General features: G+C 51.7%; 1 protein-coding gene across 8 annotated transcripts in view; it reads left to right on the top strand.

Annotated features, from left to right (window-relative positions):
* The window catches only part of slc27a1a (solute carrier family 27 member 1a), a 70,936-nt gene that overhangs the window by 15,633 nt on the left and 28,383 nt on the right, over positions 1–26,920 (top strand). For all 8 annotated transcript variants that reach the window (XM_072490929.1, XM_072490935.1, XM_072490934.1 and 5 more), the window contains 2 exons: positions 8,221–8,615; positions 9,346–9,507. In XM_072490929.1, the coding sequence (XP_072347030.1) occupies positions 8,221–8,615; positions 9,346–9,507 (557 nt within the window). The remainder of the gene's footprint in view (positions 1–8,220; positions 8,616–9,345; positions 9,508–26,920) is intronic.

Here is a 26,920-nt window from a genome sequence, read left to right as displayed (position 1 = left end):
ATAGTGTTCAATTCTGGTCGCCACACTACCAGAAGGATGTGGAGGCTTTAGAGAGGGTGCAGAAGAGATTTACCAGAATGTTGCCTGGTATGGAGGGCATTAGCTATGAGGAGCGATTGAATAAACTCGGTTTGTTCTCACTGGAACGAAGGAGGTTGAGGGGAGACCTGATAGAGGTCTACAAAATTATGAGGGGCATAGACAGAGTGGATAGTCAGAGGCTTTTCTCCAGGGTAGAGGGGTCAATTACTAGGGGGCATAGGTTTAAGGTGAGAGGGGCAAGGTTTAGAGTAGATGTACGAGGCAAGTTTTTTACGCAGAGGGTAGTGGGTGCCTGGAACTCGCTACCGGAGGAGGTAGTGGAAGCAGGGACGATAGGGACATTTAAGAGGCATCTTGACAAATATATGAATAGGATGGGAATAGAAGGATACGGACCCAGGAAGTGTAGAAGATTGTAGTTTAGTCGGGCAGCATGGTCGGCACGGGCTTGGAGGGCCGAAGGGCCTGTTCCTGTGCTGTACATTTCTTTGTTCTTTGTAACACAAGTGCCCGGCAATGACCATCTTCAGTAAGAGAGAATCAAACCATTAAAGGCATTACCATCACTGAATCTCCCACAATCAACATCCTGGGGGTTACCATTGATCAGAAACTGAACTGGACCCAGCCATATAAATACTGTGGCTACAAGAGCAGGTCAGAGGCTGGGAATCCTGCAGCGAATAACTCCCCTTCTGACTCCCCAAAACCTAACCACCATCTCGAGGAAATACTTGTTAGGAAGGAAGATGTGTTGGGCATTTTGAAAAACTTGAGGATAGACAAGTCCCCCGGGCCTGATGGGATATATCCTAGGATTCTATGGGAAGCAAGAGATGAAATTGCAGAGCCGTTGGCAATGATCTTTTCGTCCTCACTGTCAACAGGAGTGGTACCAGGGGATTGGAGAGTGGTGAATGTCGTGCCCCTGTTCAAAAAAGGGACTAGGGATAACCCTGGGAATTACAGGCCAGTTGGTCTTACTTCGATGGTAGGCAAAGTAATGGAAAGGGTACTGAGGGATAGGATTTCTGAGCATCTGGAAAGACACTGCTTGATTAGGGGTAGTCAGCACGGATTTGTGAGGGGTTGGTCTTGCCTTACAAGTCTTATTTAATTCTTTGAGGAGGTGACCAAGCATGTGGATGAAGGTAAAGCAGTGGATGTAGTGTACATGGATCTTAGTAAGGCATTTGATAAGGTTCCCCATGGTAGATTTATGCAGAAAGTAAGAAGGCATGGTATAGTGGGAAATTTGGCCATTTGGATAACGAACTGGCTAACCGATAGAAGTCAGAGAGTGGTGGTGGATGGCAAACATTCAGCCTGGATCCCAGTTACCCGTGGCGTACCGCAGGGATCAGTTCTGGGTCCTCTGCTGTTTGTGACTTTCATTAATGACTTGGATGAGGGAGTTGAAGGGTGGGTCAGTAAATTTGCAGACGATACGAAGATTGGTGGAGTTGTGGATATTGAGGAGGGCTGTTGTCGGCTGCAAAGAGACATAGATAGGATGCAGAGCAGGGCTGAGAAGTGGCAGATGGAGTTTAACCCTGAGAAGTGTGAGGTTGTCCATTTTGGAAGGACAAATATGAATGCGGAATACAGGGTTAACGGTAGGGTTCTTGGCAATGTGGAGGAGCAGAGAGATCTTGGGGTCTATGTTCATATATCTTTGAAAGTTGCCACTCGAGTGAATAGAGCTGTGAAGAAGGCCTATGGTGTGCTCGCGTTCATTAACAGAGGGATTGAATTTAAGAGCCGTGAAGTGATGATGCAGCTGTACAAAACCTTGGTAAGGCCACATTTGGAGTACTGTGTGCAGTTCTGGTCGCCTCATTTTAGGAAGGATGTGGAAGCTTTGGAAAAGGTGCAAAGGAGATTTACCAGGATGTTGGCTGGAATGGAGAGTAGGTCTTACGAGGAAAGGTTGAGGGTGCTAGGCCTTTTCTCATTAGAACGGAGAAGGATGAGGGGCGACTTGATAGAGGTTTATAAGATGATCAGAGGAATAGATAGAGTAGACCGTCAGAGACTTTTTCCCCGGGTGGAACAAACCATTACAAGGGGACATAAATTTAAGGTGAATGGTGGAAGATATAGGGGGGATGTCAGAGGTAGGTTCTTTACCCAGAGAGTAGTGGGGGCATGGAGTGCACTGCCTGTGGAAGTAGTTGAGTCGGAAACATTAGGGACCTTCAAGCAGCTATTGGATAGGTACATGGATTACGGTAGAATGATATAATGTAGATTAATTTGTTCTTGAGGGCAGCACGGTAGCATTGTGGCTAGCACAATTGCTTCACAGCTCCAGGATCCCAGGTTCGATTCCGGCTTGGGTCACTGTCTGTGCGGAGTCTGCACATCCTCCCCGTGTGTGCATGGGTTTCCTCCGGGTACTCCGGTTTCCTCCCACAGTCCAAAGATGTGCAGGTTAGGTGGATTGGCCATGATAAATTGCCCTTAATGTCCAAAATTGTCCTTCGTGTTGGGTGGGGTTACTGGGTTATGGGGATAGGGTGGAGGTGTTGACCTTGGGTAGGGTGCTCTTTCCAAGAGCCGGTGCAGACTCAATGGGCCGAATGGCCTCCTTCTGCACTGTAATTTCTATGATCTATGATTAATCTAGGACAAAGGTTCAGCAGAACATCGTGGGCCGAAGGGCCTGTTCTGTGCTGTATTTTTCATGTTCTATGTTGTATCTACAAGACATTAGTCATGAGTGTGATGGAATACTCCCCACTTGCCTGGATGAGTGCAGCTCCAACGACACTCAAGAAGCTTGGCACCATCCAGGACAAAGCAGTCCTCTCGATAAGAACCTTTCTATAAACATTCACTCCGACGCAGCCGTGTGTACCATCTACAAGATGCACTGCAGTAGCTCGCCAAGGCTCCTCAGGCAGCGCATTCCAAATCCACGGCCTCTACCATCTAGTACGACAAGAGCAGCAGGTACATGGGAACACGGGAACACCACCACCTCGAAGTTGCCCTCCGAGTCACTCACCATCCAGACTCTGAAATATATCAGCCGTTCCTTCGCTGTCGCTGGTTTTAATAATGTAAGTATGGAGGGGTTGCTGCACAGACGCTGCATCAAATATTAAACACGCCTCTGGTTAAAGTTTCCCTGTGTCCGGTCTTGGCCTCCCTGCCCATCCACCTTTTTTGAAAGCTTTATTTTATGTTTTTTAACCATTGCACGCAATCCGGATTTGTACTGAATCGTACTTGCCCATCGCCTCTGACATTGACTGTTGACCCACCAGCGCCTCATTGCTTTCCTCACGTTCAAATCTCTCCATGGCCTCAGCCCTCCACATCTCTGTCCCCTGCACTGGCCCCACAATCCTCCTATATCTGTGTGCTTTCTCCCTGGCCTCGCACATCCCCAATGCCCTCGGCCTCGCAATGGCGGCTGTACCTTGAGCTATCCAAACCCCAGTCTCTGGACCTCCCTCCCTTTTTGTGGGGTACTGCTTAACTTCCTCAAAGGCTTGCCCTTCCTAACATTGGCACTGTTAACATTCATCTTGCCCAACCTCGTGAAGCACCTGAGACAGTGGTCAGGTAGGTCTGTCTTTCGAGCAGCTTGTTCATCACGCGTGCATCGACTACATAGAACATAGAACGATACAGCGCAGTACAGGCCCTTCGGCCCACGATGTTGCACCGAAACAAAAGCCATCTAACCTACACTATGCCATTATCATCCATATGTTTATCCAATAAACTTTTAAATGCCCTCAATGTTGGCGAGTTCACTACTGTTGCAGGTAGGGCATTCCACGGCCTCACCACTCTTTGCGTAAAGAACCTACCTCTGACCTCTGTCCTATATCTATTACCCCTCAGTTTAAAGCTATGTCCCCTCGTGCTAGCCATTTCCATCTGCGGGAGAAGGCTCTCACTGTCCACCCTATCTAACCCCCTGATCATTTTGTATGCCTCTATTAAGTCTCCTCTTAACCTTCTTCTCTCTAACGAAAACAACCTCAAGTCCATCAGCCTTTCCTCACAAGATTTTCCCTCCATACCCGGCAACATCCTGGTAAATCTCCTCTGCACCCGCTCCAAAGCTTCCACGTCCTTCCTATAATGCGGTGACCAGAACTGTATGCAATACTCCAAATGCGGCCGTACCAGAGTTTTGTACAGCTGCAACATGATCTCATGACTCCGGAACTCAATCCCTCGACCAATAAAGGCCAACACTCCATAGGCCTTCTTCACAACCCTATCAACCTGGGTGGCAACTTTCAGGGATCTATGTACATGGACACCTAGATCCCTCTGCTCATCCACACTTCCAAGAACTTTACCATTAGCCAAATATTCAGCATTCCTGTTATTCATTCCAAAGTGAATCACCTCACACTTCTCTACATTAAACTCCATTTGCCACCTCTCAGCCCAGCTCTGCAGCTTATCTATGTCCCTCTGTAATCTGCTACATCCTTCCGCACTGTCGACAACACCACCGACTTTAATGTCGTCTGCAAATTTACTCACCCACCCTTCTGCGCCCTCCTCTAGGTCATTGATAAAAATGACAAACAGCAACGGCCCCAGAACAGATCCTTGTGGTGCGCCACTTGTAACTGAACTCCATTCTGAACATTTCCCATCAACCACCACCCTCTGTCTTCTTTCAGCTAGCCAATTTCTGATCCATATCTCTAATTAGCCTTATAATTAGCCTTCCCCCAATTTAGCACATTCATCCTAGGACCACTCTTATCCTTGTCCACCAGCACTTTAAAACTTACTGAATTGTGGTCACTGTTCCCGAAATGCTCCCCTACTGAAACTTCTACCACCTGGCTGGGCTCATTCCCCAATACCAGGTCCAGTACCGCCCCTTCCCTAGTTGGACTGTCTACATATTGTTTTAAGAAGCCCTCCTGGATGCTCCTTACAAACTCCGCCCCGTCTAAGCCCCTGGCACTAAGTGAGTCCCAGTCAATATTGGCGAAGTTGAAGTCTCCCATCACCACAACCCTGTTGTTTTTACTCTTTTCCAAAATCTGTCTACCTATCTGCTCCTCTATCTCCCGCTGGCTGTTGGGAGGCCTGTAGTAAACCCCCAACATTGTGACTGCACCCTTCTTATTCCTGATCTCTACCCATATAGCCTCACTGCCCTCTGAGGTGTCCTCCCGCAGTACAGCTGTGATATCCTCCCTAACCAGTAGCGCAACTCCGCCACCCCTTTTACATCCCCCTCTATCCCGCCTGAAACATCTAAATCCTGGAACGTTGAGCTGCCAATCCTGCCCTTCCCTCAACCAGGTCTCTGTAATGGCAACAACATCATAGTTCCAAGTACTAATCCAAGCTCTAAGTTCATCTGCCTTACCCGTAATGCTCCTTGCATTAAAACATATGCACTTCAGGCCACCAGACCCGCTGTGTTCAGCAACTTCTCCCTGTCTGCTCTGCCTCAGAGCCACACTGTCCCTATTCCCTAGTTCTCCCTCAATGCTCTCACCTGCTGACCTATTGCTCCCGTGCCCACCCCCTTGCCATACTAGTTTAAACCCTCCCGTGTGACACTACCAAACCTCGCGGCCAGGAAATTTATGCCTCTCCAGTTTAGATGCAACCCGTCCTTCTATAGGTCACACCTGCCCCGGAAGAGCTCCCAGTGGTCCAGATAATGGAAACCCTCCCTCCTACACCAGCTGTTTAGCCACGTGTTTAGCTGCTCTATCTTCCTATTTCTCGCCTCACTGGCACGTGGCACAGGGAGTAATCCCGAGATTACAACCCTAGAGGTCCTGTCTTTTAACTTTCTGCCTAGCTCCCTGAACTCCTGCTGCAGGACCTCATGCCCCTTCCTGCCTATGTCGTTAGTACCAATATGTACAACGACCTCTGCCTGTTTGCCCTCCCCCTTCAGGATGCCCTCTACCCGTTCGGAGACATCCTGGACCCTGGCACCAGGGAGGCAACATACCATCCTGGAGTCTCTTTTACGTCCACAGAAGCGCCTATCTGTGCCCCTGACTATAGAGTCCCCTATTACTAATGCTCTTCTGCGCTTTGACCCTCCCTTCTGAACATCAGAGCCAGCCGTGGTGCCACTGCTCTGGCTGCTGCTGTTTTCCCCTGATAGGCTATCCCCCCTGACAGTATCCAAACTAGGCTCTAGCGAACCTAATCTGGGCGGTGTCATTTCGCGGAAAGAAGCTGATTGGCAGAAAACAGCTCGTCTCAATGATGATTATTCTTACAGACCTTCTCTAACCAGGGGTCGTGATTCTGTCCAAAGGCTACCCAGGTTCGTGCCATTTGAAGCTCGTGAGACTGTACATCCTCTCTCAAAGGCTGGTGAAATGAGAGCCATTGTTGGGAGGCAGCAGTGACTTTGAGGGCAGCACTGTGCACATTTTCCTGGCATACTGACAACAAACGCATGCCAGCATTGCATATAACATTGTTTCAGACTCGTGAGAGAGGCTTGCAGGGAGTTGCTAGTTTATCTCTGCCTCAGAGTAGGCTTGTCCAGTCTTTTCACGCCAGGAGCTTCCGTACACTTCTTTTCTCGCCCAAGGGGTTGATGAAGAAAACTTCAGAAAGATACGGTTTGGCACAGCATTAAACGTGAAATTCGGTAAAATGTTGCCCCACAAAGTAAATAATTTGCTGAGAGGAAATAAAACGATGTCGAACAACAAGTTGTTGATTTTAAAAAAAGAGTAACTAATGGAGATGACCGTGAGGGGGTCAAATTGTGCGCGTCCGGCTCACTCCCACTCTCGGGGTGCTCACTCATCCGCCCTCGCCTCCCCCCCCACCCCCCCACCCCCGTGTGGGTTGGTGTGAATCCTGAGATTGTGAGTGAGCCAGGTATATTCCCAACCTCGCGTGCAGTCAGGTTTGCCCCCTTTGGCAGTCCCCTTCCTGAAAACCTCCCTCCCTCCCTCCCTCCCACACTCACCGATACTGAAGGAAGCTGCTCCTCCAATCGGGACTGGCCCTCTCCCACATTTGTTGTCAATTTGGCTCATAGCCAACGTGGGAGAGAAACGGCCTCTCCTTGGAAGAGTCTTTGACTACGGTGCCACGCGTTGGGCAAGTCTGCCTTAAAGCACAAAAGTTGTTTTTTTTAAAGTAACAAACGCTAGCGAAGGGCCACGCTTTTAGTGCAGTGCCTGGTTTGGTTTACAGAAAGAAGATCGTGACTTGTGTAAAGAGAAGGTTGAGGGTGATCTATCCGGGGCAGACGGTAGCACAGTGGTTAGCACCGTTGCTTTACAGCGCCAGAGTCCCAGGTTCAATTCCCAGCTTGGGTCCTTGTCTTTGCGGAGTCTGCACATTCTCCCCGTGTCTGTGGGTTTCCTCCGGGTGCTCCGGTTTCCTCCCACAGTCCCGAAAGACGTGCTTGTTGGGTGTATCGGACATTCTGAATTCTCCCTCTGTGTACCCGAACAGGCGCCGGAGTGTGGCGACTGGGGGCTTTTCACAGTAACTTCATTGCGGTGTTAATGTAAGCCTACTTGTGACACTAATAAAGATTATTATTGGATGTTAAACAGGTTTGATCAGGCCGATGTTATTTCCACTGATCAAGGGTATCACGGGAAAGGAGACATAATCGTAAAATGAGAGCCAGATCATTCGGGAATTAAATCAGGAAGCACTTTTCCCACGTCGCAGTAGAAATCTTCAATTCTAGCTCTTTCCCTTCCCCATTCCCACACGCTGTACAAACAAAGCTGGGACTACAGCAACTTTGAAGACCGAAATTGAGGGATTATTGTTGGTTAAGGAACGCAAAATGAAGGCCGATAAATATATCATGCCAGCCAGCCAGCCTTCGTCTAATTGAATGGTGGCGCAGACTCGAGGCTTGATTGGCCCGCTCCAGATGTTAAGTAATGGTCTGAGACTGGGGCTTAAGCAAGGCCCAAGGTTAAGGGAGCAATGCGTTGGTAGGGTTTGTGTCTCGAGCGTGCTCCTTTAGAAGCTACAGTGCAAGTTTGGCATTGGTGACCAGAGCAATCTTCCAGCAACTCTCAGGTTGAAACTGCAGATCGCGTTTCTGTCCTGACAGCCTCGGTTATCTGTGATTTTGGAAGTTTAATGAAGAATGAAATCAAAACCGAATTAATGGCCTTGTGATTTTGTTCTCTTTCCCCCCCCCCCCCCCCCCCCCACTCTCTTCGACAGTGGCCTGGTGTTGCTGCTGAGGGTTAGGTTAGCTGTGTGGAGAAACCAACGGGAAGACAACACCATCCCGAAGATCTTTCAGGAGACCGTGCAGAGGCACCCAGATAAAGTGGCCCTTATTTACGAAGGGGTCGACCAAAAATGGACCTTCCGGGAACTCGACGAATACTCCAACGCAGTGGGCAACTTCCTGCGCGAGCAGGGCTATGGGCCGGGTGACGTCATCGCGCTGTTCATGGAGAGCCGGCCCGAGTTTGTTGGGCTGTGGCTCGGCATGGCGAAGGTCGGGGTGGAGGGCGCGCTGCTCAACTTCAACCTCCGCCTGGACGCGCTCACTCACTGCCTGTCTGTGTCGGGAGCCAAAGCTATTATCTTTGGAGCAGAGATGAGTGATGGTGAGTAGGCAGCTTTGTTTCCGCACACTTTCACATCCCTGGGATACCACGCCGTGCTCTGTCAAATTCACCTTATTTTTAACAAGGTGTGGTTGCTGCTTTGCAGGTAAATCCTGCAGGCGGGAATGCGCTAAGTATCCAGTTAATTAACCTGATGGGGCCCTCGATGTAAAATCTCAATAGAGAGGTGGCATCTCCGACAATGGGCAGCACAGTGGTTAGCACAATTGCTTCACAGCTCCAGGGTCCCAGGTTCGATTCCCGGCTTGGGTCACTGTCTGTGCGGAGTCTGCACGTTCTCCCCGTGTGCGCGTGGGTTTACTCCGGGTGCTCCGGTTTCCTCCCACAGTCCAAAGATGTGCCGGTTAGGTGGATTGGCCATGCTAAATTGCCCTTCGTGTCTAAAATTGCCCTTAGTGTTGGGTGGGGTTACGGGGATAGGGTGGCGATGTGGGCTTGGGTGGGGTGCTCTTTCCAAGAGCTGGTGCAGACTCGATGGGCCGAATGGCCTTCTTCTGCACTGTAAATTCTATGATAATCTATGACGACTCTTGTCTCTTCAAGCGCGCGCTGTTACTCTGCAAGCGATGTTTTTTAATCTCCGACCGGTTGTGCCGCTCAGTGTCCCGCTGCTGTCTTTGATTCACAGCCCAGAAAGCGCGGTATCTGCGGCACATTGACGGTGTTGCGAGTTGAGCTTGATGGTTTGTGTCTTGTGCTTGTGTTCCAGCCTTGTTGGAAGTAAATGGGATCCTGGGGATGAAAGTTCGGAGGTTCTGCACTGGAAACTGGGATCCAAGCAAAGTTGCAGTTGGCACAGAACATCTTGACCCTCTACTCAATGCAGCTTCCAAATATCCACCCCCTGCGCCGCTGGCAATCGGATTCATGGGTAACGTATTTTAATGCAGAATTATTTATCGAATGCAAATACTAACGTCTGCAAATGGATGCTGTGACAGGTTGGCCCTGTTTATATCGTAGTGTGACCCATAAGGCCTGATGCCTAGGCTTGAGGGGGCGGTGAGTGATTCACTTCTAACTGACTGCCAATGTCTCTAGCTATTGAGAAGCTCGAGGTCTGCTTTGGTGTGACTCTCCCAACTGGTTTCTCCTTCCTCCTTCCTCCTCTTCCCCCCCCCTTCCCCCACCCCCCTCACCCTCTCTACTGCTGAGGAGGACGGGCAGCTTGCACTGGAAATTGAACACATCTCATCTCGATGCTATGTCTTCCTCCAGCGTAAACTAAGCATAAAGTGCTATGTTGAAAAGCTCCTACAACAGCTTTGTCATCAAGTGTTACTCTCTAATCAGGACGTAACATTGGTGCCATTTTCCAGGCCGGGGCGTTGAAAGGGAATGTTCCTTTGCTTATTGCTGGAAAGCACAGGCATGCGGTTGAAGGTATCCATCTTGCACTCCTCGGGACACACCCAAGAATGCCAAATTTCAAAAAGAGCAACAATTTCGACAGCATGAGAAAAGTGTGCTGGTTGGTTGACCAGCCAACTCTGATTGGTCAAAGCGTTGCCATGGAGAATGCACCAGAGAACTATTGTTTCCCTGTGCTTTTGTTTTTAATTCCAAGGAAGGCACGATAATGTTCCATGTCCCGTTTGTTTGCAGAGGGCAGGCCCCTGTCTATGAATGCAGAAGGAGACCATTCGGCCCATCAAATCTGCACCGACCCTCTGAAAGAGCATACTCCCTAGGCACGCTCCCTTGTCCTATCCTTGTAACCCTGCACATTGATCATGGCCAATCCACCTAACCTGCACATCTTTGGACTGCGGGAGGAAACCAGAGCACCCGGAGGAAACCCACGCAGACACTGGGAGAACGTACAGACTCTGCACAGGCAGTCACCAGAATCGAACCCAGGTCCCTGGCGCTGTGGGGCAGCGGTGCTGAACCGTGCCACCGTACACATGAACATAGTCCTTTGCTTTTGTCTTCCACAAGCTCATTGCTGCTCTCCATCTTCAATGAGCTCACGCCATCCCCAAGTTGTCGTATACTAAAGTCAAGTTTTTGTAAAGCCCTCTCGTTCATCAAAACCAGAGACCAGTCTATAAAAACTCCTAAACTATTCAGAGCCTGATTTAATTTATTTAATAAATACACTTGTTTTCAACAATAGTATCGCAACCAAAGAAAGGATACAATCCACGTTCAGCAGCAGTCAATTTTTAAAATACAACATTTTGGATCCATTGACTGATATAGCATGTTTTTTTAAAAAATATATATTTTATTCGAGTTTTTTGGCCAAACATAACAATACGTAGTGTTTCTTTTACACAACAATAAAGCAATATAAATAGCCGTGGCCAGTTTTAAACAAATAAATAAATAATATATATAAACAAAAACAAAAGAAAAACAAAACTAAATGGCAACTGCCTTGTCCAAAATAAATACTCTCCAAAATTACAGTCCAACAGTCCAATATACAATTACATATACCAAATACCCATACATGTACAATAACATCCCTGAGAGTCCGTCCGATTCCTTTCTCTTCCCCCCCCCCGGGTTGCTGCTGTTATCTACTTCTTTTCCATTCCCTCTATCTTTCTGTGAGGTAGTCGACGAACGGTTGCCACCGCCTGGTGGACCCCTTAACACGAACTTAATCCGTTCTAACTTTATGAACCCTGCCATATCGTTTATCCAGGTCTCCGCCCCTGGGGGCTTAGCTTCCTTCCACATTAACAATATCCTGCGCCGGGCTACAAGGGACGCAAAGGCCAACACGTCAGCCTCTCTCGCCTCCTGCACTCCCGGCTCTTCTGCAACCCCAAATATAGCCAACCCCCAGCTTGGTTCGACCCGGACCCCCACCACCTTCGAAAGCACCTTTGCCACCCCCACCCAGAACCCCTGTAATGCCGGACATGACCAGAACATGCGGGTGTGATTCGCTGGGCCTCTCGAGCATCTCGCACACCTATCCTCTACCCCAAAAAATTTATTAAGCCGTGCTCCAGTCATATGCGCCCTGTGTAGCACCTTAAATTGTATCAGGCTTAGCCTGGCACACGAAGACGATGAGTTTACCCTACGTAGGGCATCCGCCCACAGCCCCTCCTCAATCTCCTCCCCCAGTTCTTCTTCCCATTTCCCTTACAGCTCATCTACCATGATCTCCCCCTCGTCCCTCATCTCCCTGTATAGGCCCGCTACCTTACCGTCCCCCACCCATGTCTCTGAGATCACTCTATCCTGCACTTCCTGCGTCGGGAGCTGCGGGAATTCCCTCACCTGTTGCCTCACAAAAGCCCTCAATTGCATATACCGAAATGCATTCCCTTGGGGCAACCCATATTTCTCTGTCAGCGCTCCCAAACTCGCAAACGTCCCATCTACAAATAGATCTCTTAATTGTACTACCCCAGCTCTTGGCCATGCTCCAAATCCCCCATCCATTCTCCCCGGAACGAACCTATGATTGTTTCTTATCGGGGACCGCACCGAAGCTCCCGTCCCTCCCCTATGCCGTCTCCACTGCCCCCAAATTCTCAATGTAGCCACCACCACCGGGCTTGTGGTGTATTTCTTTGGTGAGAATGGCAACGGCGCCGTCACCATTGCTTGCAGGCTAGTCCCCTTGCAGGATGCCCTCTCCATTCTCTTCCACGCCGCTCCCTCCCCTTCTCCCATCCACTTACACACCATTGAAACATTGGTGGCCCAGTAGTACTCACTTAGGCTCGGTAGTGCCAGCCCCCCCTGTCCCCACTACGCTGCAAGAATCCCCGCCTCACTCTCGGGGTCTTCCCAGCCCACACAAAACTCATAATGCTCTTCTTAATTCTTTTGAAAAAAGCCTTTGTGATCACCACCGGGAGGCACTGGAACACAAAAAGGAATCTCGGGAGGACCACCATTTTAACCGCCTGCACCCTACCTGCCAATGACAAGGACACCATGTCCCATCTCTTGAAATCCTCCTCCATCTGTTCCACCAACCGTGTTAAATTAAGCCTATGTAATGTACCCCAATTCTTGGCTATATGGATCCCCAGGTACCGGAAGTCCCTTGTTACCTTCCTCAACGGTAAATCCTCTATCTCTCTGCTCTGCTCCCCCGGGTGCACCACAAATAACTCACTTTTCCCCATGTTCAGTTTATACCCTGAAAAATCCCCAAACTCCCCAAGTATCCGCATTATCTCTGGCATCCCCTCCGCCGGGTCCGCCACATACAGCAACAAATCGTCCGCATATAGAGATACCCGGTGTTCTTCTCCCCCCTCCCCCCCCCCCAAGTACTCCCCTCCACTTCCTGGAACCCCTCAGTGCCATGGCCAGGGGTTCAATCGCCAGTGCAAACAATAACGGGGACAGAGGACATCCCTGCCTCGTCCCTCTATGGAGCCGAAAATATTCAGACCCCCGTCCATTCGTGACCACGCTCGCCATCGGGGCCCTATACAGCAACTGTACCCACCTGATATACCCGTCCCCAAAGCCAAATCTCCTCAACACCTCCCACAAATAATCCCACTCCACTCTATCAAATGCTTTCTCGGCATCCATCGCCACCACTATCTCCGCTTCCCCCTCTGGTGGGGGCATCATCATTACCCCGAGCAGCCTCCGTATATTTGTATTTAGCTGTCTCCCCTTCACAAACCCAGTTTGGTCCTCATGGACCACCCCCGGGACACAGTCCTCTATCCTCATTGCCATTACCTTGGCCAGGATCTTAGCATCCACATTCAGGAGGGAAATGGGCCTGTATGACCCGCATTGCAGCGGGTCTTTTTCCTTCTTTAGGAGGAGCGATATCGTTGCCTCTGACATAGTCGGGGGCAGCTGCCCCCTTTCCCTCGCCTCATTAAAGGTTCTCATCAGTAGCGGGGCCAGCAAGTCCAAATATTTCTTATAGAATTCAACTGGGAATCCGTCTGGTCCCGGGGCCTTCCCCGCCTGCATGCTTCCAATCCCCTTCACTTCCTCCGTCTCAATCTGTGCTCCCAGCCCCACTCTCTCCTGTTCCTCCACCTTAGGAAATTCCAGCTGATCCAGAAAGCACATCATTCTCTCCTTCCCGTTCGGGGGCTGGGCTTCATATAATCTTTCATAAAATGCCTTGAACACTCCATTCACTCTCTCCGCTCCCCGCTCCATCTCCCCCTCCTCATCTCTCACCCCTCCTATCTCCCTCGCTGCTCCCCTTTTCCTCAGTTGGTGGGCCAACAACCTGCTCGCCTTCTCCCCATATTCGTACTGTACACCCTGTGCCTTCCTCCATTGTGCCTCTGCCTTACCCGTAGTCAACAAGTCAAACTCTATATGTAGCCTTTGCCTTTCCCTGTATAGTCCCTCCTCCGGTGCCTCCGCGTATTGTCTGTCCACCCTCAGCAGTTCTTTCAACAACCGCTCCCTTTCCCTACCCTCCTGCTTTCCTTTATGTGCCCTTATTGATATCAGCTCCCCTCTAACCACTGCCTTCAGTGCCTCCCAGACCACTCCCACCTGGACCTCCCCATTATCATTAATTTCCAAGTACCTTTCAAGACACCCCCTCACCCTTAAACACACCCCCTCATCTGCCAATAATCCCATGTCCATTCTCCAGGGTGGAAGCTGTTGTTTTTCTTCCCCTATCTCCAGGTCCACCCAGTGTGGAGCATGATCCGAGATGGCTATAGCCGTGTACTCCGTCCCCGTCACCTTTGGGATCAGTGCCCTTCCCAAAACAAAAAAATCTATTCGTGAAAATACTTTATGTACATAGGAGAAAAACGAAAACTCCTTACTCCTAGGTCTACTAAATCTCCAGGGATCTACTCCTCCCATCTGCACCATAAAATCCTTAAGCACCCTAGCTGCAGCCGGCCTCCTTCCGGTCCTGGACCTCGATCTGTCCAGCCCTGGGTCCAGCACCGTATTAAAGTCTCCACCCATTACCAACTTTCCCGCCTCTAGGTCCGGGATGCGTCCTAACATACGCCTCATAAAATTGGCATCATCCCAGTTCGGGGCATACACGTTTACCAAAACCACCGTCTCCCCCTGCAGTTTGCCACTCACCATCACGTATCTGCCCCCACTATCTGCCACTATAGTCTTTGCCTCAAACATTACCCGCTTCCCCACTAGTATAGCCACCCCCCTGTTTTTTGCATCCAGCCCCGAATGAAACACCTGCCCCACCCATCCTTTGCGAAGTCTAACCTGGTCTGTCAGCTTCAGATGCGTCTCCTGAAGCATAACCACATCTGCCTTAAGTTTCTTTAGGTGTGCGAGTACCCGTGCCCTCTTAATCGGCCCGTTCAGCCCTCTCACATTCCACGTGATCAACCGGGTTGGGGGGCTCTTTACCCCCCCCCCCCTTGACGACTAGCCATTTCCTTTTTCAATCCAGCTCCTCACCCGGTTCCCACGTAGCTGTATCCCCCCCAGGCGGCGCCCCCCCGCCCCGACCCCCCCCCCCCCCCTCCCATACCAGCTCCCCCTTCTCCCCAGCAGCAGCAACCCCGCTAGATCCCAAGCTAGCGTAATTGCACCCCCCATGTTGCTCCCAGAAGTCAGCAAACTCTGGCCGACCTCGGCTTCGCCCCGTGACCTCGGCTCCCACTGTGCGAGGCCCCCTCCTTCCTGCTTCCCTGTTCCCGCCATGATTACCATAGCGCGGGAACAAAGCCCGCACTTCCCTTTTGGGCCCGCCCCCAATGGCCGGCGCCCACAGCTCCTCATCCTCCCTCACCCCCTCCCCCACAACATGGGGAAGAGAGAGAAGTTACAGGGTCGCAGGTTTAACAATCTGGGAAGTCTTCTCTTCACCCTTTTCCCCCCTTCATCCCACAAATTCACCCCCCCCCCCCCCCTTTGTCCCAGATGTTGTTTTTCTTCTGGCCCACTCACTCCAGCTTCTCCTCGACAATAAATGTCCACCCTTCGTCTGCCGTTTCGAAATAGTGGTGTTTCCCTAGATGTGTGACCCACAGTCTCGCCGGCTGCAACATTCCGAATTTGACCTTCCTTTTATGCAACACCGCCTTGGCCCGATTAAAGCTTGCCCTCCTTCTCGCCACCTCCGCACTCCAATCTTGATACACGCGGATCACCGCATTCTCCCACCTACTGTTCCGAGTTTTCTTGGCCCATCTGAGGACCATCTCTCTGTCCTTGTATCGGAGAAATCTCACAACTATTGCTCGAGGAGTTTCTCCAGCCCTCTGTCTTCGCGCCATAACTCGATAGGCTCCCTCCACCTCCAGCGGACCCGTTGGGGCCTCCGATCCCATTAACGAATGCAGCATCGTGCTCACATATGCCCCGACGTCCGCCCCCTCTGCACCTTCGGGAAGACCAAGAATCCTTAAGTTCTTCCTCCTCACATTGTTCTCCAGCCTTTCCACACATCTTTTTGTGTTGTGCCTCGTGGATCTCCGTTTTCACCACCAGGCCCTGTATGTCGTCCTCATTCTCAGCAGCCTTTGCCTTCACGACCCGAAGCTCCTGTTCCTGGGTCTTTTGCTCCTCCTTTAGCCCCTCAATCGCTTGTAATATCGGGGCCAACAGCTCCTTCTTCATCTCCTTTTTGAGTTCATCTACGCAACGCCGCAGGAACTCTTGTTGGTCAGGGCCCCAAATTAAACTGCCTTCTTCTGACGCCATCTTGCTTTGTGCCTGCCTTCCTGGCCGCTGCTCTTGAGGATCCACCGCAATCCGGCTACTTTCATCTCTTTTTTCCATCCGTGTCCAGGGGGGATTCCCTTCTGGATTACCGCACAGTGTTATTTGCCGTTAAAATTGCCGATGGGGCTCCTATTAAGAGCCCAAAAGTCCGTTCCACCGGGAGCTGCCGAAACATGCGACTTAGCTGGTCATCGCCGCACCCAGAAGTCCTGATATAGCATGTTATGGTCTGTTGCTTACCCTGTGGTATCCTTCAATGGATTTATAACAATGGTTTCTATTTGAATCCTAGACCCCTCATTTACACCATTTGTAGCCCAGTGGCCTCGGCAGGATTATGTTACACCGCTATCCTGGTCTGTGGCGAGACCTTAAACCCACAATTGCCACATTTAAAGCCATAGGAACGGTACAGTTGTGACTATGAGAATTGGACGTAGTTTGGGATCTGCAAATCCTATCCGGTTACCGCCATGAAATCAGTTCCGCTTTTACAGTAACGACTCTACCGGGGTTTTGGGGAGGGAGGGGGGGCGGGAAGAGGAGTGCAGCTTGCGCTCTGAAGCTAGTTTTTCCATTTGTAAGATGCATCCCGCACTTTAGTCAACATTTGCTGCAAGCTGGGATGGGTCCTTGGAATGCACCGTGAGATGTTGAGGACAGATAACAGGCTGCTCAAAGCCAGTTTTCCCTGGTATGTAGCAGCCCTCAGGTATGTCTCTCTACCAGAACCTTCCTGTGAACGAAGCAGCTGTGTTCAGCCAAACTAAAAAGCAGGCAGTGTCCAAAGGGCAGTGTTTATTTTTGAGGGGTATGATGTTTTTCCCATTTGTGAACCTAATGTTCACCCAAAACTGAAATATTAAACCCCAGTAATGCTTCAGCAATTCACCATTGCCGAACTAGTCAAAGTGGTCATAAAACCCTTTGGACTCATTATATTTGCAAGTATTAAAGTCAGCCCGTCAGAGACCCTGTATCATAGGATTTGCAGTACAGAAGGAGGCCATTCAGCCCATCGAGTCTGCACCGGCCCTTGGAAAGAGCACGCTACTTAAGCCCACACTTCCACCCTATCCCTGTAACCCCACCTAACCTTTTTGGACACTAAGGGCAATTTAGCATGGCCAATCCACCTAACCTGCACATCGTCGCACTGTGGGAGGAAACCGGAGCACCCGGAGGAAACCCACGCAGACACTGGGAGAACGTGCAGACTCCGCACTCCGCACAGTCATCCGATGCCGGGAATCAAACCTGGGACCCTGGAGCTGTGACGCAACAGTGCTAACCACTGTGCTACCGTGCCGCCCATAAAAGAACTGTCCAAGTTAGACAAACAATCCTTACTTTTTCACCTACGTGACCACCCATTTGACTTTTGGAAGTTTATGGGGAACCTGATTACACCACCTTAGAGTTAAAATCCCTACGCAGCGCAATGTGGAATTAAATTTCACATATCTGGTGGTATGTGGGTCTGAAATTACCATTTCCTCACTCTGCATCGGGAAATGTGACCTCAGCAGCTCATCCTCCCCACAATTTCACATCAAACCGCAAGAGAGGTCAGCCTCAGAGCCTGGATAATGTACTGATTGCAATGCCACTAGCACACGCTACAAGTATTACATTACTGTCTGAAATACTTTCCCCACCGCGCCTAGTGGGTAACATCCTCATTTATGTAAAATGACATTTCTAATTTATTGTGGACAGTGCGAAGGAAGTTTTTTTTTTTAATTTGGAGAACCAAATCCCCCCCCCCCCCAATTAAGGGGCAATTTAACGTGGCCAATCCACCTAACCACATCTTTTTGGGTTGTGGGGGTGAGAGCCACGCAGACACGGGGGCGAGTGTGCAAACATCACACGGACAGTGACCCGGGCCGGGATCGAACCCGGTTCCTCCGTATCGTGAGGCAGCAGTCCTTTTTTAAAAAAATTTTGTTATTCTCCTTTTTCACATTTTCATCCATCAACAATAAACAATAATCAGCAAGGTATGTCAGTCCCCATAATAACAACATTCCCATCTACCCACCAACCCCCAAACCTCAACCCGCATGTTTACATAAACAAATGACAAAAAGGAATCTGGGATTACCCGTAGTCACCCTTAATCTTACACAGCCCCCCCCACCTCCCCCGTCTCCAGCTGCTCCCGTCCACTGCCTCGTGTAAAACTCCTCCTCCCAACCTCGGTCCCTTCCCCCCAACTTTCCACCCCGGCTAGACCACTCGGACCCTGTTCTGCCAGGCTCCGATGGCCGCAGCCCCTCCCCCCACCTCACTCCCGTTCACTGGCCGGCTTAAACCGGCCAGCGTGGAGGCCCCCGCCCGGGTCCCTTTCCCCCTTGCCCGGCCCTAGGAAAGCCCAAAGATCCCCTTTTAGCACACAAACCCCGCATATCCACCTACGCCCCAAAGAACCCTCATTTCGAGTGAAAGTCCCGTCCCTTCCCTTGTCCAAATAAATACCACATTGGCTCCTTTAGTCTCTACACCCACGCGCAGTGATACAAGAAAGAAGAAAATACAGTCATGTGGTTACATCGGCACGTGGCCATTCCTCAATTTGTCAGTTCTGCCACAGTCCTTCTGCTTTCGCAAACTCCTCCGCTGCTGAGCTTGTAAGTCACCCTCAACTTCGCTGGATATACAATGCCGCACCGCACCTTGCTAATGTACAGTGCCCTCTTCACCCGGTTGAAGGCAGCCCGCCTCCTTGCCAGCTCCACCGTAAAGCCCTGGTATACACGTATACCAGCTCCAGCCAACTGCACCACCCGCTTCTGCTTGGCCCAGCTCAGGACCTTCTCCTTCACCCTGTACCTACGGAAGCACAGAGTCACTGCCCTTGGCGGCTCACTCGCCTTTGGTACAGGCCTCCACGACCGATGAGCCCGATCCAGTTCATATCGGGAGGGATCCTCCCCCTCCCCCAATAGTTTTGCCAGCATCGCGGCAAAATACTCAGTCGGCTTCAGTCCTTCAACTCCTTCGGGCAGCCCCACAATCCTCAAATTCTGTTGCCTCGATCTGTTTTCCAGGTCTCCCATTTTTCCTCGCAGATCCTTGTTAATGTCCATCACCTTCCGCATCTCCTTCCCCATCGAGGCAAGTTGATCACCGTGCTGCAATAACATCTCCTCCACTTCCTTCAGTGCCTCCCCTTGCTCTCGCACCTCTGCCACTGCGCTCGCCACCTCCGTCCTCACGGGGGAAACCGCCTCCTCCACCAGCACACTCAAAACCTCCCTCATCTCCTTCCTCACCGTCTCCATGCATTTCGCAATCTGCGCCAACTGCTTTTCAAATCCCGCGGCCATCACCTTAGTTACTTCTTCAGCCGTAAGCAGTGCGGCCTTCCCTGGTGCTCCAGCCTCCATTTTCCTTGGTGACCCCGCGGTGACCTTTCCACTCCCCGACGGACCTTCAGCTGTTTTTTTTTCGCCCGTTTTCTTGCTCACCCTCGACATTTTTCCTTTTTTTTTTTTCCCTCCTGTGTCTTCACTGTGCCTCCTCCGTGCCTTCTCCCTGCTTCTGCCGCCTCCGTGGACCCTGGGACCGGGCTTAAAGCCCCGAAAATGCAGTTCCCGAACGGGAGCCCTCCATTGTGCGGCCGCCTCCTGCCCGCCGTCACCGGAAGTCCGTGAGGCAGCAGTCCTGACCACGATGCTGCCCCAGCATAAAGAAAGCTGATCGACAACAAACCTGTCACACTTTTTGTTTTAAATAAATAATAAGGCAGGAATTTGATTTGTGTTTCTGATCTGGAGCCTAAAATCTGCAATAAATTATTTGGCGCCTCGCTCACTAAACAGCTAACATTTACTTAGTTTCCCAGCACGATGGCCTTAAAGCAATATGGCAGCACAGAACAAATTCATCACAGCAGGACTTCAGATTCCCTGCTATCTGTGAGAGCTCCATTCAAGCGACAGTGAAGTGGGCTAGAGTGCGTGTACATATGTTCCTTTTAATTGAACTTCTAGATTGACTCTCAAGGCGGAGGAGCCCTCCGACTTCCAAAAGGCATTTGCCACAGTGCTACCCAAGAGATTTATGAGCACATGATAGCTCGCGGATTAAAAGGGGCAGCAGTAACTTGGATACAAAATTGACCGAGTAGCAGGGAGCAGAGAGTAATGGTTAATGGATGTATTTCGGGCTGGAGTTCCCCAGGGATCAGCGTTGGGACCCTTGCTCTTCCTGACGCATATTAATGACCTCGACCTTGGTGTACGGGGCACAATTTCAAAGTTTGGGAATGGTGAGAAACTTGGAAGCATTGTGAACTGTGAGGAGGATAGTGTAGAACTCCAAGAGGGCATAGATAAGTTGGTGGAATGGGCGGGCAGGTGGCAGACTAAGTTGAATGCAGAGAAATGTACGAGGTGAATTGCTGACTTGGAGAGCCGCCGCAGACCCGATGGGCTGAATGGCCTCCTTCTGTACTGTAACCATCCTGTGATTCTGAGACGTCAGCAAATTGCTCAGTGTTTTTTTTTGCGCTTGAACTCTTTGTTCAGCTTATTGTGTACTTGTCGAGCTTTATCGCACTGCTTTTTGCCCTGGGGTCACACCCATGAACACTCAAATGCACATGAGCATGGGTGACTGGCACCAACTCAATTCAACCTTTCACCTACTTCCTACCATTGGGGAATTGTAACCTTTGGTCCACTTGAGAGATTTTAGTCATAGCATCATCACTGAGGCACAAAAGAGAATCCTTAGCTTAAAACTCACCCTCCCCTCCACCCACCCAAGCCTGAAGCAACAGAGCAAACTTTAATTCTCTTTCAGAACCCTTTGTGCCATCTTAATTGAGCCGTCCCTTGGTTTAAGCTGTGGTGCTGGAAGAAACTCCAGTGCCAAAAACTTTGTTTTTAAATTACGAATCATAAGAGTGCAGGCCATTCAGTCCGTCAGGCCTGTGCTGACTCTTTCAAAGGGAGTTTTCCGACTAGTCTTGCTTCCCCCCCCCCCCCCCCCCCACACTTTTTCCCTGGAGCCCAGCAGATATGTGCTTTTCAAGATTATATCCAATTCCCTTTTGAACGTTTCAGATTGCATGTGTGTAGCGACCAAGAGATGTGACACCTGACTTGGTTCGACAGGCTGATTATGCTCTCCCTTTACATTACAACAGGAGGCAGTGGCAGGCTATCGAGCTCTCCGCTGGGACTAACGTTGCCGCTGTAAAAGCATCAATAATGCGTATGCCTTCCCAGCCCCGGTTGCCTGACGGGGGAAAGCAGACATTTGCCTCCTGCCAGGAGAAGGAAAGGAATTGTGTTTATCACCTTTTACTTGGCACCATTCCAAGTTGTACAGCATGCTTCAGTGTCTGGCCAACCAAACGCATCAAAAAATGCATTAACTGATTGTGGTAGTATGCATTAGGGGTCATGTGGGACTGTGAAGCCGTGATGTCATTGGCTGACAGATCCCAGGTCCTGGTTGGCCGTTGACCTCTAGCTCCGCCCTGAAGGCGGAGTATAAGAACCACGAGTCCTCCCCCGCAGCCAGTCTACTACTGAACTGCGGGGGAACAGTCACGCTTAATAAAGCCTCATCGACTTCACTCTATTCGTCTCTCGGAGTCTTTGTGCGCTACAATTTATTAAGCGTGACTAAAGGACTATGGAGCTCAGGATCATCCCGGAATGCCTGAGGATCAGCCCCCACGCAGTGAACGCGGCAGCAGCTTTCAAGCACTGGCAGACTTGTTTCGAAGCCTACCTCAGAACGGCCCCCGGCCGGGTCACAGAAGACCAAAAACTACAGGTCCTGCACTCGAGGTTAAGCACGGAGATTTTCTCCCTCATCGAAGACGCAGAGGATTTCCAGACGGCGTTCGCAGCACTAAAAAGTCTCTATGTCCGCCCAGTAAACCAGATCTACGCACGCTACCAACTCGCAACGAGACGGCAAAGTCCCGGAGAATCGATAGACGAATTCTACGCCGCGCTACTAATTTTGGGACGGGCCTGCAGCTGCCCGCCGATGAACGCAAATGAACACACGGACATGTTAATGCGAGATGCTTTTGTGGCAGGTATGAACTCCTCCCAAATCCGCCAGAGACTTCTAGAAAAAGAGTCGCTAGGACTCTCAGAGGCACGGGCCCTAGCAGCCTCCCTAGACGTGGCCGCGCGAAACACCCGCGCCAAGGCCCCGACCGCGCGGCAGCCCATTGGGCTCCGTACGCACCCGTCGCGACAAACCCCCCCCGGACACCCCACAGGCTTGCGCGGTCCAAACGCCAAGTCGCACCGGGGGAGCCCGCTGCTATTTCTGCGGGCAGGCGAAACACCCCCGGCAGCGCTGCCCGGCCCGCGCAGCGATCTGTAAGAGCTGCGGGAAAAAGGGCCATTTCGCGGCTGTGTGCCGGTCCCGGGAGGTCGCCGCTCTCCCCGGAGAACAGGGAGCCCTGCACGCTTTTTACGCTCCCCAACCCCCCCCAGTGCCCCATGTACGACCCGCAGGCGCAACCACTTTGGGTCCCGACCACCGCTGTCCCCAGAGAAGAGGGAGTCCAGCGTATTCCTAACGCTCCCCAACCCCCCCAGCGCCCCATGTGCGACCCGCAGGCGCCGCCATTTTGGGTCCCGGCCACCACGAGGGGAGGAGGGGCGCCGCCATCTTGGACCACCCCAGACCTGTGCGACGCAAGGGGGGGCCATTTTGTCCACCCCCGCCGCCATCTTGTGACCCCCCAGCCATGTGCGATGCATGGGGGCAGCCATCTTGTTCACCCCCGACGCCATCTTGGACGGCAACAACGGACCCCAGTGTCGACGGCTCCACGGGGTTCGAAGAAGACGCTCAACCATTACGACCACGTCTGGCTTCAGTGACGCTGGACCAAGCACGGCCCCGGACGCTCCAGATGACGACGACAACGGTGCTGATAAACGGGCACGAGACACCATGCCTGGTCGACTCCGGGAGCACGGAGAGCTTTATCCACCCCGACACGGTAAGACGCTGTTCTTTGACCATCCGTCCCAGCGCACAAAAGATTTCCCTAGCTGCAGGATCCCACTCCGTACAGATCAAAGGCTTCTGCATAGTGACCCTAACGGTGCAAGGGAGGGAGTTCAAAAACTACAGGCTCTACGTCCTTCCCCAACTCTGCGCCCCCACATTACTGGGATTAGACTTCCAGTGCAATCTACAGAGCCTAACCTTCAAATTCGGCGGCCCAATACCCCCACTTGCTATCTGCGGCCTCGCAACCCTCAAGGTTCGACCCCCATCCTTGTTTGCAAACCTCACCCCGGATTGCAAACCCGTCGCCACTAGGAGCAGACGGTACAGCGCCCAGGACCGGACCTTCATTCGGTCCGAAGTCCAGCGGCTACTGAAGGAAGGCATAATCCAGGCCAGCAATAGTCCCTGGAGAGCACAGGTGGTAGTAGTAAACACAGGGGAGAAGCAAAGGATGGTCATAGACTATAGCCAGACCATCAACAGGTACACACAACTAGACGCGTACCCTCTCCCCCGCATATCCGACATGGTCAATCGGATTGCCCAATATAAGGTCTTCTCCACCGTGGACCTCAAGTCCGCCTACCATCAGCTCCCCATCCGCCCAAGTGACCGCAAGTACACAGCCTTCGAGGCAGACGGGCGATTATACCACTTCCTGAGGGTGTCATTTGGCGTCACAAACGGGGTCTCGGTCTTCCAACGAGAGATGGACCGAATGGTTGATCAACACGGGTTGCGGGCCACGTTCCCGTATCTCGACAATGTAACCATCTGCGGCCACGATCAGCAGGACCACGACGCCAACCTCAAAATTCCTCCAGACCGCTAAAGCCTTGAACCTCACCTACAACGAGGACAAGTGCGTTTTTAGCACCAACCGGCTAGCCATCTTGGGATATGTAGTGCGCAATGGGATAATAGGCCCCGACCCCGAACGTATGCGCCCCCTCATGGAATTTCCCCTCCCGCACTGCTCCAAAGCCCTAAAACGCTGCCTGGGGTTCTTTTCATATTACGCCCAGTGGGTCCCCCAGTATGCAGACAAGGCCCGCCCCCTAATACAGACCACGACCTTCCCTCTGTCGACAGAGGCTTGCCAGGCCTTCAGCCGCATCAAAGCGGATATCGTAAAGGCCACGATGCGCGCCATTGACGAGTCCCTCCCCTTCCAGGTCGAGAGCGACGCCTCCGACGTAGCTCTAGCGGCCACCCTTAACCAAGCGGGCAGACCCGTGGCCTTTTTCTCCCGAACCCTCCACGCTTCAGAAATCCGCCACTCCTCAGTGGAAAAGGAAGCCCAAGCCATAGTGGAAGCTGTGCGACATTGGAGGCATTACCTGGCCGGCAGGAGATTCACTCTCCTCACTGACCAACGGTCGGTAGCCTTCATGTTCGATAATGCACAGCGGGGCAAAATCAAAAACGACAAGATCTTAAGGTGGAGGATCGAACTCTCCACCTTCAACTACGAGATCTTGTATCGTCCCGGAAAGCTGAACGAGCCGTCCGATGCCCTATCCTGCGGCACATGTGCCAATGCACAAATTAACCACCTCCAAACCCTCCACGAGGACCTCTGCCACCCGGGGGTCACTCGGTTCTACCACTTTATTAAGTCCCGCAACCTCCCATACTCTTTGGAGGAGGTCCGTACAGTCACAAGGAACTGCCACATCTGCGCAGAGTGCAAACCGCATTTTTTCAGGCCGGATGGTGCACACCTGATTAAGGCTTCCCGCCCCTTTGAACGCCATAGTCTGGATTTCAAAGGACCCCTCCCCTCCACCGACCGCAACACATACTTCCTTAATGTGGTGGACGAGTACTCCCGCTTCCCATTTGCCATCCCCTGCCCTGACATGACCGCGGCCACAGTCATTTACGCCCTGAACACTATATTCACACTGTTCGGTTGCCCCGCATACGTCCACAGCGACAGGGGGTCCTCCTTCATGAGTGACGAGCTGCGCCAGTTCCTGCTCAGCAACGGTATAGCCTCGAGCAGGACGACCAGCTACAACCCCCGGGGGAACGGGCAAGTAGAGAGGGAGAACGGCACGGTCTGGAAGACCGTCCTACTGGCCCTACGGTCCAGGGACCTCCCAGTTTCACGGTGGCAGGAGGTCCTCCCAGACGCCCTCCACTCAATCCGGTCACTACTGTGTACTAGCACTAACCAAACACCTCATGAGCGCCTCCTTGTCTTCCCCAGGAAGTCCTCCTCTGGAACGTCGCTGCCGACCTGGCTGGCGGCCCCAGGACCCATCTTGCTCCGAAGACATGTGCGGGCGCACAAGTCGGACCCGTTGGTCGAAAGGGTTCACCTCCTTCACGCGAACCCGCAGTACGCTTACGTGGAGTACCCCGACGGCCGACAGGACACGGTCTCCCTGCAAGATCTGGCGCCCGCCGGCAACACACTCACCCCCCCGACACCAATCACCCCCTCCCTGCCACCGCCGCACCCCGCGACCACCCCCTTCCCAGGAGGATCGGTCCTCCTCCCAGGCCCGACCAGGAGTAAAGCCCAAACTGAAACCGTAAGGCTCCCGGAGACAACAACACCGGAACAAGCACCACCACCACCGCCGGGGCCGAGGCGATCGACACGGACGACCAGACCGCCCGACCGACTCGTGGCGTCGGTCTAACACTACAATATGTGGACTTTTAACGAGAACATTTTGTTTTTTCTCCTGACGATTACTGCAAATAGTTCAAAACAAAAAAAAACCTTGTACATACTGTAATAACATGTGAAAGTTTTCCTCCCAGGACCAGCCTTGTAAACCCTTACCACCATGCGAAGCATCACCCCGCCGGGTTCATTTTTAACAAGGGGTGAATGTGGTAGTATGCATTAGGGGTCATGTGGGACTGTGAAGCCGTGATGTCATTGGCTGACAGATCCCGGGTCCTGGTTGGCCGTTGACCTCTAGCTCCGCCCTGAAGGCGGAGTATAAGAACCAGGAGTCCTCCCCCGCAGCCAGTCTACTACTGAACTGCGGGGGAACAGTCACGCTTAATAAAGCCTCATCGACTTCACTCTATTCGTCTCTCGGAGTCTTTGTGTGCTACACTGATCATCCAGCTCCCTGGTGTTTGTGGGATTTTGCTGTGTGCATTGTAGCTGCCCCATTTGTGCACATAACAAGTGAGTATATTTCAAAATTATGGCACGGGAAGCACTGAAGGGTGTTTGTCTGAGATGCAAATATGAGAGGAATGCAAGTCCAGTAGGCGGCCTGTGGTGTCCCCCTCTCCGCTCCTCGATAGAAGAAAAAAACCAATACAGCACCGGAACAAGCCCTCCAAGCCTGTACCAATCATGATACCACCCTTGGCCAAAGCCCTCAGCACTTCCTTGTGCCGTATCCCTCTATACCCGTCCTATCCACGTATTTGTCGAGATGCCTTTTGAACGCTGTTAATGTATCTGCTTCCACAACCTCCCCAGCAACGCGTTCCAGACACTCACCATCCTCGGCGTAAAAAACAGTCCGAGTCCATTCAGCCTCTCCGTATAGCTAACACCCTCCAGACCAGGCAACATCCTGGTAAACCTCTGCACCCTCTCCAAAGCCTCCACATCCTTCTGGGCGGCTCGGTAGCATAGTGGTTAGCACTGCTGCCTCACAGCGCCA

Source organism: Scyliorhinus torazame, chromosome 27 (assembly GCF_047496885.1).
Source record: "Scyliorhinus torazame isolate Kashiwa2021f chromosome 27, sScyTor2.1, whole genome shotgun sequence".
Lineage (NCBI taxonomy): Eukaryota > Metazoa > Chordata > Chondrichthyes > Carcharhiniformes > Scyliorhinidae > Scyliorhinus > Scyliorhinus torazame.
This window is presented reverse-complemented; position numbering and strand designations above follow the sequence as displayed.